Source organism: Pseudonaja textilis, chromosome 1 (assembly GCF_049901715.1).
Source record: "Pseudonaja textilis isolate UNSWEBS1 chromosome 1, rPseTex1.2, whole genome shotgun sequence".
In the NCBI taxonomy this organism is placed as follows: Eukaryota; Metazoa; Chordata; class Lepidosauria; order Squamata; family Elapidae; genus Pseudonaja; species Pseudonaja textilis.
The window spans coordinates 165655771-165673925 of NC_141990.1; the positions used below are offsets into that span (position 1 = coordinate 165655771).

The following is an 18155-nucleotide window of genomic DNA, read 5'->3' on the forward strand; positions in this document are numbered from 1 at the left end:
AGATGCACGTTCTGGGTAGGCTCGGGTGCATGAGGGTGCAAGAGAAAGCCGTTATCTATCAGCTCAAACGGTGGAGCTAACTCTCAAACCCGCAGAGTTCACAACTTGAACCCCTGGATATGTCAAAATATCCCTTTCTTGATGACCTACAAGTGGATGGAAAAGTAATCTTTCATGTTTAAATATATTTTCTAAGGACTGAAAATAAAGCAGAATCAATCACCTAGATGCTACTCATAGTGAGAATAGGAGCTTTGTGTGGCTTGCTTTTAGAAGATAGGCTACAGTCCCATTAAATCTACTGCCAGAATTAATTTCCTGTTCATATGGTCATAAAGCTTATAGAAATGCAAATCAGATGATGTTTTGATGATCATCTCATCAGGATTTCATTTATCCCCTTTGTTCAAGACTTGCTAATACATTTTAATTGTGAAAAAATACAATAGTTTTGTCAGATAACAACTCTATTAATAGGTATAAAGCCTAGGGAAACAAGAAAGGCCCTTGTTTTATTCTTATGATGTGCAATTCAAGAATGGCAGACTCCCTTTTTACACCCACTGTAATCTACAAAATTAGCAATTAACTAAATGTATTCCTCTCCATTCTTATTACGATAGCCCATTAAAGAACAATATATGAGAGGTACATATATTTGCATCAATTTCCCTCATTTTATATTTCTTGCTGCAGAATCAGAAATGATGTACAAGGATAGTTCTGATGTATAATGTTGTTAGTCAAGTTTATAACTTTTTTACTCTCTATCTACCTCCCCAACCTTCAAATACTCATTTCTCATCCAATCCACCAATGTCTCTTCTTCACTTGCATACTATCATAAGATGTCACATGTATGTATTGTCAAGCGTATGTGACAATGTGTATGTATGTCATGTGTACAAATATATTTTTCTGAGAAGTGATGAAAAAGTACACTAGGCCCAGCCTCCAGTATATTACTGCAGGGGTCCCCAACCTCTGGACCGCAGCACACTAATGGGTCATGACCTGTTTGCAACCAGGCCACGGAAACAGCGGGTAAATGTGTGCACATCCCCATATGTATAAGCAGCAGGCAAGCACATGCACACACACTCCAGTTATGCGGGTGGTATGCACGCATGCACACTGCTCACATAGAACTATTCCCTCCCTCCTCCCCCGCCCCGCTGGTCCACAAGCCTGAAAGGTTGGGGAACTCTGCATGATTGTATTACCCAGCATGTTTCCTACCACTTGTCCCCAATCACACTGATGTATACAGCAATTTAACCTGAAGAGAACCATGCTAGAAGCTTCCGTGCATGCCCTAAACGAAGCATCCCACTGGACAGGAGAGTTCAGGAGGACAGCAACTGGGGAAAATAGTCTTCTACTAGAAATCCCATCCTAAAGTGCAGTCTAAATGCTAGATTTATTGGAGCAAACCTACAGAAATTCTATCCTATAAAGTTAATGAGTAAAAACAGAATTCTTCACATGCCTGCAGTGATGCTTAAAACAAAAAAACCCAAAATGTTTTGATTTCTGTGATCCCTCAAAAGTGGGATCCATCCCAAATGGACCTTATGGGATTGGATCAAATTACTACTGCAAATTTACAATACAGTGCAGAAGAGCAATGTCTTACAATATGGACAAACACCACCAGCCATTATATGAATAATTATAGACTGATGAAAATCTCTTGTAGACTGATTCAAAGTAAAGTACAAATTTGAAGTGCCAACAAAGATTAGTTTCACTGGTTCAGGAAAAAAATTTTGTAGTTTGCTCTGAATGGGATAGTAGACTGAGGTGTAAGGTTGGATCATGTGATTAAACATAATTTGTATGAAAGTAGATCCATGATGTCAAAGAACATCTCCCTTAAGGCCATCATAATCTCTCCAAAACTGTCAGAAATTTTACTACCAAAATTCTGCCAATTTACTACAAATTTCAGCTGCATAATTCTTGGCTATTTTTCCAATTTTTGGAAGTTTTAAAATGAGGGCCACTTCAGTTTATGTTCTTAAATCCCTTTCCTCAAAAAGTTGAAAAACCCAAAGGAAAAGCTTCCTTCCTTCAAATAATACCATCACTGCTTCCTACAGCCTTTCTAAAAAGTCAGAAGCAGTGGTGGGATTCAAATTTTTTAACTACCGGTTCTGTGGGTGTGGCTTGGTGGGCGTGGCAGGGGAAGGATACTGCAAAATCCCCATTCCCTCCCCACCCGACTAACCTGCTTTCCAGCTCAGTTCTCCTGTGCAGGGCAATCAAAGAAGACCCAGACAATCAGCTGGGACTCGGGAGGCAGAGAACAGATGGGGCCAGTTAGAGGTGCTATTTCAAACTACTCAAAATTTCCGCTACCGGTTCTCCAGAACTGGTCAGAATCTTCTGAATACCACCTCTGGTCAGAAGGCAAAATTGTGGCAATGACCTCCCAAATGTTGGCTTTCCCTACAGTAGATTTTATTTTAGAGATTCTATCATTAAGCTATCCCTGTGCTCCTCCCTTGTTTAAAAAAAAAAGGCTAGGTTATTTTGGTATAATGAATCCACTATTTCCTTTTATCAATCAATATTTTAAAATTATTTTATTATATTACCTTTAACTTTTCTTTTTTTTCAATTAGTAAAGCATAAACATGAAGAATACATATCATAAAAATAGTGATAAAGAGAGAAATGTAGTATTTGAGAAGCAGAGCAAATCATGATGAATGGAATTTTGGGGATGTTCAAGGAATAAACTTCATCAAGGGTGCTGAATATCTAGCTACAATTTTAGAATGCACTATCTGTGCAGAATATATAGGATAAAGTATTTTATATGAAGAAAAAATATTAAAAAGATACAATCTGGACAAGACACGGACAAGCAATTTCAACTAAATTTGCTAGCTTACATGTCTTCCACCGTAATATCCTTCAGGATTTGGCAGTAATCCACATTCCAAACAGCTTGATCATCCCACACTTTAGAAGCCAGCAGTATAGCACCTAGGACTATCCTCTTCCAGTTACTTGGACAGATGTCAATCTCTGCATAGGTCAAGAGTCTTTCTAAGTAAACCTGAAAATAAAGAACATTTGAACATATCCAATTATTCATACCTTCTAGCTTCTCTTAACCAGAACTCTGTTGCAACCTATGGATATAAGGAGCGGCTCTCATACTTTCTATGTAGAAGACACAGACAAGGAAAATCTCAAAACTCTTATTTTTCAATATGTTTGCCTACATAGGGGAACGGGGCACCATGGCTCCCGTATAATTTCAGTTGTACTTTGAAAGTGAGCAGCTCTGTGGCAGATTTGATTTAGCTTTTTGCAGAAGCTTCTTGGGTTGGGAGAGAGAGAGAGAAAAGTGTCAGAGAGAGAATGGATACCAACATGCTGCTTAGACTTTCTGTTTCCCACTGCACATCCTTATTCTTTACTCATAATTCCAATATTCCTTATAAGGAAAGGTGACTCAACTGAAATTCTAATCCATGTGCATCAGTAATTTGATTTTAAACTGGTTAAACAGCACACATAATCAACTTCATTCTAGACAGAAAATTGTGTTTCAATGTTTTTTAAATAAACACTCATTTTAAAGATGCCAGAACTAATTACTTCAGCAGGTGCCACCACCAGGGCCAACTCTCTGTGCTCATTAACTAAAGCAGGACAGACTCTTTTTAATACTTAGGAGACCTTTACAGATCCCAGGGCGGTGATCACATTGGGAAACAGAGGGTGTGAATCTCAACCAGGCTTATAGGAAGAGACTTTCTTGTAGACATTTTTATATTGCTTAAAGTTTTCCCCATTTTCTAAAAGATAATTATTTTTATTTAATTATATAGTTTCTTCTTCCTTAAAATTAAATCTGGAGTTTCAAAGCGTTTAGAACAAATACCAACTAGGCAAGACCATGCTTTTTTTCTCCTTTAGTATGTTTATGAGAAAAACACACACACATACCCAACTGAGAAGCCTGCAACTTCCACAACAAGCCCTTTTATAACAGTAAGGTGTGTTAAGTAGTGTACTTTCTTATTGCCCTTTGCCTGATACCCAGTTTTGCTGTTTTGTTGATAAAACACTGCCAACTAGTGGCAGAAACACTTTTAAATATGTGTTTGAGACTATAAAAATTGTTTTTTTTTGGTCTGGTTACAACTCTTTTAGAAGAATTCCCATATAGAAGCAGAGACTGCAAATGGATTATGATCCATCAGTGCCATAATGAAATAACTTGTCTGTAAGGCCACACAAAACATGGGTGATTTTGTTGCAAGAGACATCATCATTATACAGAATTTTCCATATGCAGATCTCCAGAATCTAGAGCCAAAGATTACACTAAAAGGAACTGTTTTAACACAAAACAACTATACTCTAAACTAAAGCACTAGCATAAAAAAGCTGAACTATTTAACCAGATTTGTGAAAGATATTGAATAGATGCCTCCAAAATAAGTTTCCTACAGCCATAAGTTTCTATTTCATATGTGATGCATTTTTTCTTTTATTCAATTGTATGTGATTCTAGACAAATCCCTTCAGTTTTTCTCGCAACGTCTTTGAGAGTGCCTTGCCATTGCCTCCTTCCCAAGGCATCTTTAATGCTGAGATATGATTCACACTGGAATTCTTTTGGGCCCAAGGTCACTAGACAGCACTGGTTCTTTCTATATTTTTAATGCTAACAATATAAGACATCTTTAATAAAATGTAAGACAATCATAATTAAGCAAGGCTTACCAGAGTCACTATTGCACATTCAGCTGTCAGCTGTGCTGCACTAAAAAGGGTACGAACAAAGCGATAAATGTGCTTGTGATCAGGATCATGCTTACAGTAGTCTTCTGGAACCTCTTCTCGCTGAAACATGACATAATTTGGAAGTACTTTAAAAATGCCATTGAAAATAATGGACGGAGTACTGAGGAAACATACAGAATTATACTGTTGAGGCTCATACTCATGTCCTGCTTACCACAGCAGGGAGAAACCTCAGTACCTCATTTTTAAGGAAAATAGAACATAGAATACAATATAGATGTGCATGTGTACACACACACACGCGTGCGTGCGTTTATGTAGATAGATAGTACTATATATAGATGTACACAGTATACAGAATAGCTATCCTCAAGATATCAGTCCATCTTCCCTAGCTCATTGTGATAGTAGCCTGAAATTGTCTTTAATTGTTCTGCTATTTGAGCCTACCTACAATACTTTGCCGCTTTTGCTGAAGAAGGCAGACAAAAACTGGGATCTATTTGCCTGGCTCCTATTGGCTATTGATCTGACCCAGCCTTAGCAGAACCAAGAAACTGACTCTTTGTCCCAAATAAACCCCCTTTATTTAGTTACTATGAATTCATGGCATTCACACACAGAAAAGTCCTGGCAATAATCTTTCCAAGGGTTAATTGCAAGAACAGACCTACAGTCCATGGATAATTTCCAGGCTGAGAGCTTCCAGTCACAAAACTGTAAATTATTTCCTGGCAAGGAGTCTCTGTGAGGCAATGAACCACGATAAGCAAATTTTCAGAAAGAAATATGAACTGTTGTCTCCTGCAACCAACTACTTCCCTTTTTGCTTCTCTTTATTTCCTAAGGGGGGCCATTCAGCATCCACATGGGCTTTTCTTCCCGAGTTGGCCCGAGTTGTTCTCCTCTCCTGACAGCTCTGTGCATATGCACATCTGGAACAGGCCCCAACTGTTCTTCTTCCCCACTTATCTCCGACTCCAAAGGCAGCTGGGAAATGTTGGACCACCCTGGCCTTATCTCTGCTTCCAACGCAGAGCCTCCATCAGAATCTTCCCCAGACTTCAGGACTGGCCCAAGTTCTTCACCAACCTCCTTATCGTCTGAGTCTGACAGGCCACAACAGCCATTTAGGTTTGCTGCAAGTCCTCTCATCTAGCTTTGGAGAAGAAATCTACTTATTTTCCAAAGGGAAAAGAGTCCTGCAGCATCCCACAGAGCTCTATTCCAGTAGAATTTAAGGAGGTTAAGAAAAATGGATAAGCTATTTTATTTGCACGTGTGACTTCTTTTCAGGCAAGGATTACAGAAAGGCTTCGCCTTTCTCAATATAATTAAAGCTATGCTTTTTTGCCTTCTGTAAGATATACTGGAATCAAGAATAGAATCAAAGGTCCAAGGATGCTACTCTGCAGTATATCTTGAAATTCAGGAGGTCAAACGTCTACCTGGATATGTTTAGACTAAAATGCTTTTTGTACATCAGGAGACAGAAAACTAAAAATCCAACTTCATTTTACTTGCAATCTTGATTTAGCTTATAAATGGAAAAAATATGAACATTTCAGAAATAAAAATTTAAAATATTCAAGAAATCAACAGAGACCATGAATATAAAAACAATCTGATTTACCGTGAGTGGGTGTGATTTTTCATCAAAAATATCCAGTGATCTATCTGAATCCCTGCAACAAAGAGGAATGTAACTAGAATTAGAAAAGCGTGATAAATCTTTGCCCATAGTCTGTTACAAGGCACTATATTTTTTCTCCATCATCGTCTCATTTTGCTGTTAAATCCTAAATATTTAAGGCAAATATAATAAAGTGTATGCTATATACTTCCTAGCTTTCAATGATAGTTATTATACTAGTTACTTTTGATCAAGTAAGAGTTTACATGAGGCCTTGGTTGGAGAATAGGATTTAGAAGTATAGAACATGCAAACATGACTGTAACCTAAACCAGGGGTCTCCAACCTTGGCAACTTGAAGACTTGTGGACTTCAACTCCCAGAATTTCTCAGCCAGCTTTGCTGGATGCGTTGCCGGCTGAGGAATTCTGGGAGTTGAAGTCCACAAGTCTTCAAGTTGCCAAGATTGGAGACCTCTGACCTAAAGGATAAGGCAGGTCTGCTCTCTCTCTATATTAGCCAGGAGAGAAATTGCTAGTTAACAGAAGAAAGGAAAGCAGGAGTTCACTGGGTAAAAAATTTCCAGGACACAGAAGAAAATCAGTCACATGCAGATTTCTAGGATCATAAGTGATCAGATTCTGGTTTTCTTTTAGATGCCCTCAAAGCCTTTGCAACTACTTTTTCCATCAGGCTGAGTCTCCATTTTGGATGAACTTAACTACAGTTTTTGCAGCTAGGCCTGATGTGTCACTGTGCAGCCTGTACTTAAGAAACCCCCTTCACCACTATGGGACTATCTGTAACATTCTGCAGTGGAACAATGACTTCAGCAGTATGTATAATATACAGCTTTTATTCCCCACTTACGCAGCTGCTATATGTACAGAAGATGCCAGATAATTATCTTCAGATAAATATCGGAACCTGAGTAGACCTCAGTGTTGATCTTCTCTGTGGTCTTTTCCCATTCCAGGTGATGTTACCAGCCCATTCTCACAATAACAAAGGGCAAACAAAAATAATGCCTTTGATTGAAGGAAGGTCCAGATACTAGACAGATTTAAGTATCTTATTTTCATTAAGCAAATGTGAAACATCTATGGTTTATAAGATCAATTATAAATATGTATAATACATATATTATTTAATTAATCCTTCATTTACATAAAGAACACCTAATTTTATACACTGCATTGTATAGAGGATTTAATTTTACCAATAAGTCCATCATCCTTTCCTTCAGTTTTAATTCCAAAGTGAACATTTCCTAAATGGGTTGGTCCATATCTCTGGAACATTGGTGGTATTCTACTGGTTCGGCCCGATTCAGCCAAACTGGTAGAAAAAAAACAGCTACAGGTTCAGCTGAACCGGTATCTTTTTTTTCCTCCCGACGATTAGCTGTTCCAAGGATCAGCTGTGCCAGGATCCCCCTTGCTGTCTTACTGCTTCGCTCAGGAGGCTTCCCTGAGGCCTAGGAGGCAAAAAAAATGGAGTGTGTGTGTGTGTGTGTGTGTGTGTGTGTGTGTGTACTGTGCAGCCCCCCCCCTTCCGTTTTTTGCCTCCTGGGCGTCAGGGAAGCCTCCTAGGAGCAAAAAGAAAAAAAAAAAGGGGGGGGGGAAAAGAAGAAACGCCCACCCAATCACATGGCCCCAGCCACAGAACCAGTAGTAAAAATATTTGCATCCTACCCCTGCTCTGGAGGTACCACAGTTGAGGTTATGCATATATTTAATCTTACCAATTTTTAGGAACTTAGCATTCACTTTTCAAATGCCCAATCATTATAAGTTTTAATATATTTAAAATTAAATAAATTCACTTTAAAAAAAGAAAAATATTGGAGTTTTGTTTTTTAAAATCTATGTTGATAGGTTGCTCAAAAGTCTTAAGTTTTACATTTTCCTAAAGTATGTCCTTCTTCCTATGTTTAGGCATTAGCTCATATCAAGTTATTCTGCCATGGAAATCCAGTATTGTTTGAAGTTATTATTCTTATAGATCATTACAAAATATAGACAAAAATACCAAAATATACTACAGTACAATAGCAAAATTACAATAAACAATCCTTACAGTTAAAATAAATTTTAAAAATGAGAAAAAATGAAAGGAAAATATTTTTATGGGAATCCCCATATAACAAAACAGGTCAACATATCATAGTTCTTGATATTTTAAAAGCAGGTAGCAAAATTAAAGACTGCATCTTTACAAGGAATTACAAACAACATGATCATTGTATACAATTTCGAACAAGAAATTTTAGAAATACTCACCTGTTCTTTATGTGATAATATATTGCTAAAGTAACACTGAAAAGAAGGGGAAGTCATTTAATTAGAAGCAGAGCTATGAATGTAATTTGATACAAGTTAGATAAAGAAAAAATTTATACTATATGCTAAACTATAGTTTAGTTCTCTCCTGTTTCCCATGTTCCCCTTTCATTTTAAAGTCTAAAACATCAGTTTAGAACAGAACATTGTACATGTCCATGTTTTACAGACATTAATATAAGGTTAAAAATTATCCTATTCCAAACAAGGGCCAATATAAAAGTGTGAACAAGCATGAATCTTGATATAGTCAAAGCACCCAAGAGTCTGAACAGCAGTTGTAGATATTGGAGTGTGATAGGGTACATTAAGCAAAGGAAAGGATGCCTTGATTGAGTAGCCTCAAAGTGATCCAATCCAAGGCTCAAAATATCTCAACGAAATTATGAATTTAGCATTCACTGAGCAGAGCAAGTCTCCAATCTGCAAGATCCAATCTGGATCAGTCACTAGGACCAGAGGGTTTGTCTTCTGAGCTTTCTGACTCATGCTGAATCCTATCTTCAAGGAACTGCTCTCTAGCAGCCTGAAGTTCTCTGAAGATAGGCTTCAGCATGAATCCAAAAACTCCAAAGACCAAACTTCTGGTCCTGGTGATCAACCCAGATTGGATCCTGCAACATTATTCTGGGACACGAATATTTGCCTTAATTCTTTAATCTCTCCAACTTAAAAGCTCCAAATTATTATTTATAATTTATTGAATTTGTCAGAGGTAATATTCGAAGAATACAATTTGGGAAGGGAGTTCATTTCATTTCATTTCATTCATTTGATTTAGGCACAGCCTGACTCCAATGAACTTTTAATACAATAGGACCTACCTGCAAAGGGCTAAGTTGATTTGCATGGATTATCCTGCTAGGCTGATAAAGGTCAATGAACAGTATAAGACACTCATAAACAAAACATAAACTGGGTTGAACTTGTGTTCAGCTGGAACCCAACAGAATTGGAAGTTAGTCTTAAGATCCTGTTATGGAAAAAAGGAGAATAAACTCCAATCTTTTCCCCCCAAAAGTTGCTACATTGGATGCTACAGATGCATCATCCTTCATGTATGTCATAATTGAAATGCTCTACAAATTACACTTACAAATATCTTAGTTCCAAGCTTTAGTAGTTATTTCAGTTAACACTTAGAGAAGATATTTCTGACATAGTCAATCTTTTTTTAAAGATTTTTATCCTTTTTTCATATACAGTTCATACCAATACTTTTTCCTCTTCATATTTTTCCCAAAACAACTCTATGAAGTGAGTTGGGCTGGGAGAGTGACTGGCTTAAAGCACCTAGCCATCATGCCCAAGGCAGAAGTAGAACACACAATCTCCTGGCTTCTACGCTGGTGCCTTAACCACTAGACCAGTGGTAGCTATCCTTTTTGGGCTCCTGTGCCAAAAACTGTGCACGTGCTTGCATGCCAGCACCCAGAAGGCAATGCATGTGCATCCCTGCCCCCTTTGTGCGCAATCCCCACCCCCACACCTGCACTGCGCCTCCAAGCTGATTTTCGGCCCATTTTGAGGCCTTTTTCAGCCTCCCAAAGGCTTGAGGAAAACTTCTGCAGCCTTTGCAGGCTGAAAAACGGGCCTATTTTTTGGCCTCCAAAGGCGTTCCTCAAGCCTCTGGGAGGCCAAAAATCAGCCGTGAGGTGTGTGCCTGTGCAGTGAGGTAAGTTTGCCTGTGGCTCGCGTGCCATAGGTTCGCCATCACAGCACTAGACTAAACTGGCTCTCCTCTTCATATGCTCATAGATTATTATAAATGTATTACTATATACTTTATAAATACAATGCAGTATAATGCAATACAAAATGTACAGGTAGTCCTCATTTAACAATGGCAATTGGGACAGGCAATTCCTTCACTAAGTGATGTGGTTGTAAAGTGTGATGTCATATGACTGCGCTGACTTACAAAGACAGCTCCAGTTGTAGCCCTTAGGCAATTCTTGCAGTTTCAGCTTCCCCATTGACTTTGCTTGTCAGAAGTTGGCAGGGAAGGTCACAAATAGTGATCATATGACCATAGGATGCTGTGAACATCGTAATAGTGAGCTGGTAATTAAGGATCCAAATAATGAAAACATGACCATGGGGGCGGGGGTGCACTGCAACGGCTTCAATTATGAAAAATGGTCATAAATCTTCTCATTCTGTGCCACTGTAACTTTGGATAGTTGTTGAATGAGGTCTACCAGGAATATTAATAGTATTTAAATGAGTTGATCTTATACAAAATGGGCCTTTGTTCTGGGTTCAGATTAACGATCCTAATCCTGTTTTCTCTGCAATGCAGGATTCTATTTGCTTTAGAGTATGTAAAGGAATATTCATACTCTACTCAGATATTCAAAGGAAAACTTCTTCTAAACCGGGGTGTCAAACTCAAGGCCCATGGGGTGCTTATTTCTGACCCGGGGGGCCACCCTGGAAACAGCAAAGGACCAGCCAGCAGTGCCTCTGCCAGTGAAAATGAAGCTCTGTTTTCCCTGGCAGAGGGTTGCAGGCGGCCGTCGCAAACGGAGCTCAGGAGCCTATTTTTGCTGGCAGAGTACTCAGGCACCACAGGAGTCCCTGACACAAGTGACATTGACCTGGGGCCCCCGAGGTCAAACACAACCTTGATGCAGCCCTCAATGAAATCGAGTTTGACACTCCTGTTCTAAACTATGAGCTAATAAACCCTGCCCTAAAACTGGGGATATGTATGGAATTTCAGCCAATGTATTGCTCTATGTTAAATATCTCAAATTGACAGTAGCATATAGATGTTGCTCTACCAATACTGAGAATAAGAGGCGGGGAATCTGCTTCAGCATATACTGATTTATCACTTCCTCTAGATTTGGTATGCATTTTTCTTGGATTTCATAGATTCAAGTGAGCTGAATCCAATATAACCACACATAAAGTGATACATACCATTTTATTGTGCTCCTAAGATTAGGTTGGCTGACTGTGCTGTCATCTATAAATATAGTTGAACATGAACTATACTTTTTTGTAAGCTGCCCCGGGGAAACCTATGTGGAAAGAAAAAATATATAGGAGTTTATAAAAATATTTGAAAACCATGATTTCTGGGTTTAATCAGGATTCACTACTATGCATGTTAGAATCACACAGACAATATTATTAAATAAATCAAAATATATTAAGGAGAGCATTTAAATAGCTGGCCTAAGAATAAATAACCTAGCAAAAAGAAATCAGCATCAGTAATATTTTCAGCAATAGCCAGTTGTGGTATAAACACCAATGGACACCATTATTTTTCTTTTCTTGGTACCTGTTTTTCTTTTAAAGTTTATCTGGCAAAGATAAAGAAGAGACAGAAGACTTTCCAAATAATAAAACACTGGGCAGAAATTTATTTGGCCACTATGTTGAACCCATCACCACTTACTGAAATAACAGAAAGAAATTCAGTGAGGTTTCAGTGAATCATCTTCCAGTCCCGACTCAGATCAAAATTCATTTGTTGCTATTTAAAAAGGTTAAAGCTTGATGTGTCTATGTAATTAACACTTAATATATCTTTGCATCAAAGCAAGAGGAAACAAATGCAGTTACTGAAGCAAGAATAGGTCAAGTTGATATTCAAATCTAGGAAAGTAATGTCTCATCTGTAAAAGGGAATGCTATATTCTAACAGCAGTGAGATGACTGTAACCTTGTAGATGTTTCCCCTACCCCCAATAACCCTTGTACATTCGCAGAACAAGGTATATTCTCCAAATCCATGGGTTTCAAAATCAAAAATCACACTCCTCCTAGTGACAAACTCTGGTCTACCTGCTCAGACTAAGATCCAACTAATCCAAAATTCTTTGTTGGATTTCTTACCAATTCAGAGGCCTCGCGTGAGCTATTTGATATATCATTAGTCTGCTGCCTATCTATGTTTGAGAACTTTAGATGGTTCTATTCTGAAATAAACTGGAAGTAGAAGTACTGTACAGAAATTGTATCTGTTTTAGTAGACAACACACATACACAGAAGGTCCAAGGGATACAGTGCCACTAATTCTATAAATTATACAGATGTCCTTATTACTATTAAAGAATATATGAAAGTGTCACAGCCTTTTTCAGAGGGGGTGTTGCCTTTAAGTCCGTTTTTCCTCATGGTGATTCACACCAATTCAGTAGTTTTTAGCAATATTTTTCGGAAGTAGTTTGCCACTATGGTCTTTCTAGGACTCAGAGTGTGACAAGATTTATTAAAACTGAAGCACCAATTAGGTCAAAATAATATGCAGCAGCCCATTGTAAACTGGTTTTATTCTGCTAAAGGGTTTTTTTTAAACATAAAAATCATATTTTCATTAATTCAAACCAAACATGCACAACTTACAGTGCCCAAACTCTTTGCTAGAAGACTTGGATATAAGCTTGTGGGGTCTTTTCTAAAGCTATTGTCAGGTTTTGCAGCATTTGTTCTACCTTCTACTCCCTTCTTTTTGCAAAGAATATTGTGCCATCATCCAATACTCACTCTTTGTCCTATGTTACTTAACTTTCTCCTGCTGCTCCAAGATAAAATCTATGTCTTTTTCCTAGCAATTAATAGGAATAAGAGTAGTAGTGAAGGGACTATTCTTCCTCTACAGCTTTAAAATGGTAAGCAGGAGTAGATGCATTCTTCTCACCTGATTGCATCTTCAACGTTATCTTACAACTATCAGAAAAGTAAGGGAGAGAGACAAATTGTGGGCTGAAGTCTGGTTGTATGACTTGAAACCTCTTCTACTCCATTCAGCAGAAATTTTAAAAAAAACAACATTCTACAGAGCAGTGGTTCCCAAACTTTTTCAGTCCACCACCCCCTTGCTGCTACAAACTCATCCTCGATGCTCCCAACCCAGGGGTGGGATTCAAATTTCTGTGGGTGTGGCCTAATTTGTGGGTGTGGCCTGCTGGTCATGTGACTGGGTGGGCATGGCTTGGTCACGTGACCGGGTAGGTGTGGTTTGGTGGTCACATGACTGGGTAGGCATGACCAGGTGACTGGCAAACAAGTGGTCCTCACTTAATGGCCGGTTGTTTAGCAAGTGTTCTAATTTATGACTGGCCTCCCCAGAAATACTTGACCTGTTTTTGGAGTTTTGACAGCCATGCACACACATACACACACACTCCCTTCTAACCCTGCTGGAGCAAGGTAATTGGACTAGAATCGGCAAAGCATCTCTGATTAGATTCTAGCAGTGAATAAAACCTAATCAGAGATGCTTTGCTGATTCTTGTTGATTTGTTTTATTTGTATCTCATTATTTTATGTTGCTGAATTGCACTGACATGTGTGTCCCTTCTTGTGCACAACCCAGAAGCTTTTGTGATTCTTTGCAGCAAAAAATACAGACCTCTGGCTTTGCTCTACTTTTCAAACATGCCGCCACTGCCGCATTCTAGGTGCCGGACCTGCAGGTCCACCCCACTGAGCCCACTGCACTGGAGGGACCTGCCCAAGCAAGTCAAGTCAATGGGGTGACTCTTTCCCTGAGAGAGGGAAAGAGAGAAAAGAGAGAGAGAGAGAGAGAGAGAAGGAAGAAAGAGAAAAGGGAAAGAAATAAAAAGGGACAAAGAAAGAGGGGGGGGATGGAAGGTAGGGACAGAAAGAAAAAGAAATAAAGAAGGAGGGAGGGAGGAGAAAGATAATGAGATATCTATTCTAGTCCAATCACCTGCTCCAGCAGGGTTAGAAGGGAGTGTGTGTGTGTGTGTGTGTGTGTGTGTGTGTGTGTGTGTGTGTGTGTGTGCTCTCCTTGTAATTTACCAGAACATTTTGGTTTTGCCTTCAGAATTGGCACTGTAATACATTGGGGAAAAGTAATTTTTTAGGGTGGAGACCTGGTCCAATGGATCCTGTTTAAAGCCTCAACAAAATGTGAGAGCTTCCTGATACTCTTGACCATGTTTCGTCCACAAAACCTTTACTAGAAGCCAAAGAGGTTTCAATGTGGAAAAGGGCCTCAGTCTAAACTAGGCCTCATTTCAATCCGATGCATCAGGTCTCTCTCTCTCTCTCCCCCTCCCTCCCTCCTTCCCTTCCAGACTGGCTTTGCTCTACTTTTCCATGTTTCCTTCGAACATGGATGGATGGATGGATAGATCAGATATCTATATCTATATCTATATCTATCTCTTTGGTTGTTCGGGTTTTCTCCCGCGTAAGTTTCGAAGTATCTAGGCAACGTTTCGATGAAGTCTCATTCATCATCTTCAGGCTTCTGTCTTTGGCTCTTGCTTCTCACTCTGCCTAGATACTTCGAAACTTACGCGGGAGAAAACCCGAACAACCAAAGATCCACATACAAATACCCGCGAGAACCTCAGAAAACATACATACATACATATATATATATATATATATATATATATATATATAGATAGATAGATAGATAGATAGATAGATATATATATATATATAGAGAGAGAGAGAGAGAGACAGAGACATAGGTAGGTAGGTAGGTAGCCAGGCAGACCTTTTGGATGAATGTATGGATAGGTAGGTTGGTAGATAGATAGATCTATATTGGTAGATAGGTAGGTAGGCAGATAAGTAGACTGAAAGACAGGCAGGCAGGCAGGCAGGTAGGTTGGTAGGCAGGAAGGCAGGCAGACCTTTTGTATGTATGTATGTATGTACAGAAAGAAAGAAAGAAAGAAAGAAAGAAAGAAAGAAAGAAAGAAAGAAAGAAAGAAAGAAAGAAAGAAAGAAAGAAAGAAAGAAAGAAAGAAAGCAAGCAAAAGCAGCGGCACTTTGGGAAAGTAGAGCAAAGCCAGAGTGGGAACTGAAGTCCACACAAGTTGCCAAGATTGAGAAACACGGGCTGAATATATCAACCCAGCCATTCTGGTTTAGAGTTTAGCATGCTGTTTGGTTCCAGCTTAGTCAATTAACCATGGCTAAGATCTTCCTGCTCCTTAATGCAGCTGCCCCTCTGCTCCTTCTCCAGCCCCCTGCCCCAGTTCTTTCTTTGGCATCCAATTTTGCAATGCCAACCTCCCGAGTGCAGCGATGTGGCCGACTTCACCCTCTTTGCTTCAACCCCAGGTCCACTTCCATCGGGCCAAGCAAGGGGAAGTACTCTGCACACGCTCAGAGGCTCCCAACTTCGGGGAAGCGTTCCACCCATCTTTACACTCTGCCCAGGAGGAGGAAGGCGTGCGGAAGCAGCCCAGATCGGTGGACGCGGTAGGAACCATCGCTTGGAAACTAAGCAAGCAAGCAAGCACAGGTCTCAGTCGGAAGAACCGGGCTGCAGAGGGAAGCTAGGTTCTAGGTCTGGGACAGCCCAAACTGAGCCACGCGCTTTGGAGAGCTGCAGCTGCACCCACTCGCATCCTGCACGCAAGCCCAGCTGGCTGGAGAGACGGAGGCTGGGCAGGCGCTGCGTGCTCCCTTGTTCTCCTCCGGGGAAGGGGGCCCTAACGCCAGACCACCCACCCCTTCCACTGCGTGCCTTGGGAGGGTTTTGCTTTCGGGCCTTCTGGCGTGCCTCCGCTGCTTCCACCGGAGGGCAGCCTGCAAGCTAAGGCATCCCCTTTCCACCACCTCTCACCTCTCTCCCACCCCGGCTTGGCAAGGCTCATTGCACGCGGGTTCCGCCTTTGAGGCGCCGGCTAGAGTGATGAAACAGCCAATGGGCTGTGTGGCTGGCAGTCAGTGAGCCTGCGGGGCTGGCGAGTCAAACACACCCTGGCCGCCTCTTAGTGCCCCCCTGCTGGCCCCCTTGCCTCTTAGCACCCCCCTAAGGCATCCCACCGCCCCCCAGGGGACGATACCACCCACTTTGGGAACCATGGCTATAGAGAAACAAGCACCATGAACTATTCTTTTTATTTACTCCTTTCACAGCTGCTGTATGTACTTACATGGTTGATGTGGTTGCTTTTTCTCTTCTCTCTCACTGAAAAAGGAGAAACAAGTTCAGTCAATCAATACACTGTTTTAAAAATTCTACTTTAAAATTCAACACCAGTTGACGTTTTCTCATTCTACAGATTCAACTTTGACAATATTTTTGGGATTATCTGAAAATAATTTAGGATCATAAAAAACAGTGAGGCAGCTTGTTGGATTTTTTAAAAACTATTGTATCTAGATATTAAAGGCATATCTCATGGAATAAATATCAGTCAGTTCCCCAGAACCAACTCCTTATTTTTTGTTTGTTTCTTAGATCAGGGGAAATAGCAATAATTCATTCTGTGAATTAGATCATTTACTGATTCAACCATTTATTTTACAATGGTAACATATAAAGAAAGCCAATAAATAAATAAACAATAAGCTGCACTGTTTTTATAAAGAGACTCAATGTTATAAATACTGGTTTAAAAAAGTGGAAATATGTTACATGAGCATCAAAGCTGAATGTTAATATAAAATTATCTCAGTAAATGTTAGCATGTTAGTCTGACATATAACTCAAACTAGACTGAATTCTTTTGCCACTAGGAAGAAATGAGATGACAGAAGTAACATCTTCTGGAGGCAGTGAATCATATTTGCTAGGAATATTGTAAATGGTGCTTGATGAGAAAGTCACTTCAATCACTGGCCAGAAGATAACCATCTTCTAGTTATTCTACTGATGGGGAGAATTGGGAATGAATTAAGAGGATTAAAAAAAACAGTCTCAGACAAACAGCTATGAGAAATGCAGTGAAGAGCAAGCAAAAATGTTGATTCAAACAACACTTTGACAGAAATGGAAATGAATTAAACGCCCACTCCATCTCCTCCCATCCTCTTTTTTAAAGGGAGCAAAAATTAGCTTACCATCTGTTTGGGATTTGCTCAAGAAAATTGTGCTTGCTCTAGGATGGTCAGATGGGTTTGACTCCAATGCTAAATCTGAAACAAATATGAAATGAGGCAGCTATTCAGAAATGACTTCCTTTTTGGAAGAATATATCAGTTAAAACCCAAATCTCACTTAAGAAGCATTACATTTTAAATCTGTTTCTAGATGATCTCAGGATGTGTTTCTTAATAAACAGTTCTAGTATTTATATGTTGATCTCACATGCGCAGAGAATTTGAACTGTATATCAGAATCATAACAATAGCTCTAAACAGCAGAGATATTAGATTTAAAGTAAACAGCATGGATAAACTAATAGAATAAATTATACTTTCCAAGGAATCTCCATTAGCTTGACATTTTAAATTTTCCATTCTGAGATAAAACAGTCAAGTGTTAAGTGCACTATCCCTTTTACTTAAATCAATGGTGTTTCCAAAAATTCAAAAAGCTGTTAAATCTATCAAAGCTACAGTAATAGGAAAATACTTAATGAACAACCACAAAATGAGTATGCCTTCACACTTACTGTTTGTCATTGCCATGATCCCACTTTTAGTGGTTTTCTAAATCTATTATGGCTGGGCA

At 39.4% G+C, this 18155-nt stretch overlaps 1 protein-coding gene across 2 annotated transcripts in view; it reads right to left on the bottom strand.

Annotated features, from left to right (window-relative positions):
* The window catches only part of CCNYL1 (cyclin Y like 1), a 34122-nt gene that overhangs the window by 4249 nt on the left and 11718 nt on the right, over window positions 1–18155 (bottom strand). For both annotated transcript variants that reach the window (XR_003374784.2, XM_026707771.2), the window contains exons 2-8: window positions 17543–17617; window positions 16633–16667; window positions 11674–11774; window positions 8686–8721; window positions 6404–6455; window positions 4750–4869; window positions 2901–3067 (exon numbers count right to left, since the gene is read on the bottom strand). Coding sequence is in view for 1 of the 2 variants with exons in the window: in XM_026707771.2 (XP_026563556.1) it covers window positions 2901–3067; window positions 4750–4869; window positions 6404–6455; window positions 8686–8721; window positions 11674–11774; window positions 16633–16667; window positions 17543–17617 (586 nt within the window). In the remaining variant the exon portion in view is untranslated. The remainder of the gene's footprint in view (window positions 1–2900; window positions 3068–4749; window positions 4870–6403; window positions 6456–8685; window positions 8722–11673; window positions 11775–16632; window positions 16668–17542; window positions 17618–18155) is intronic.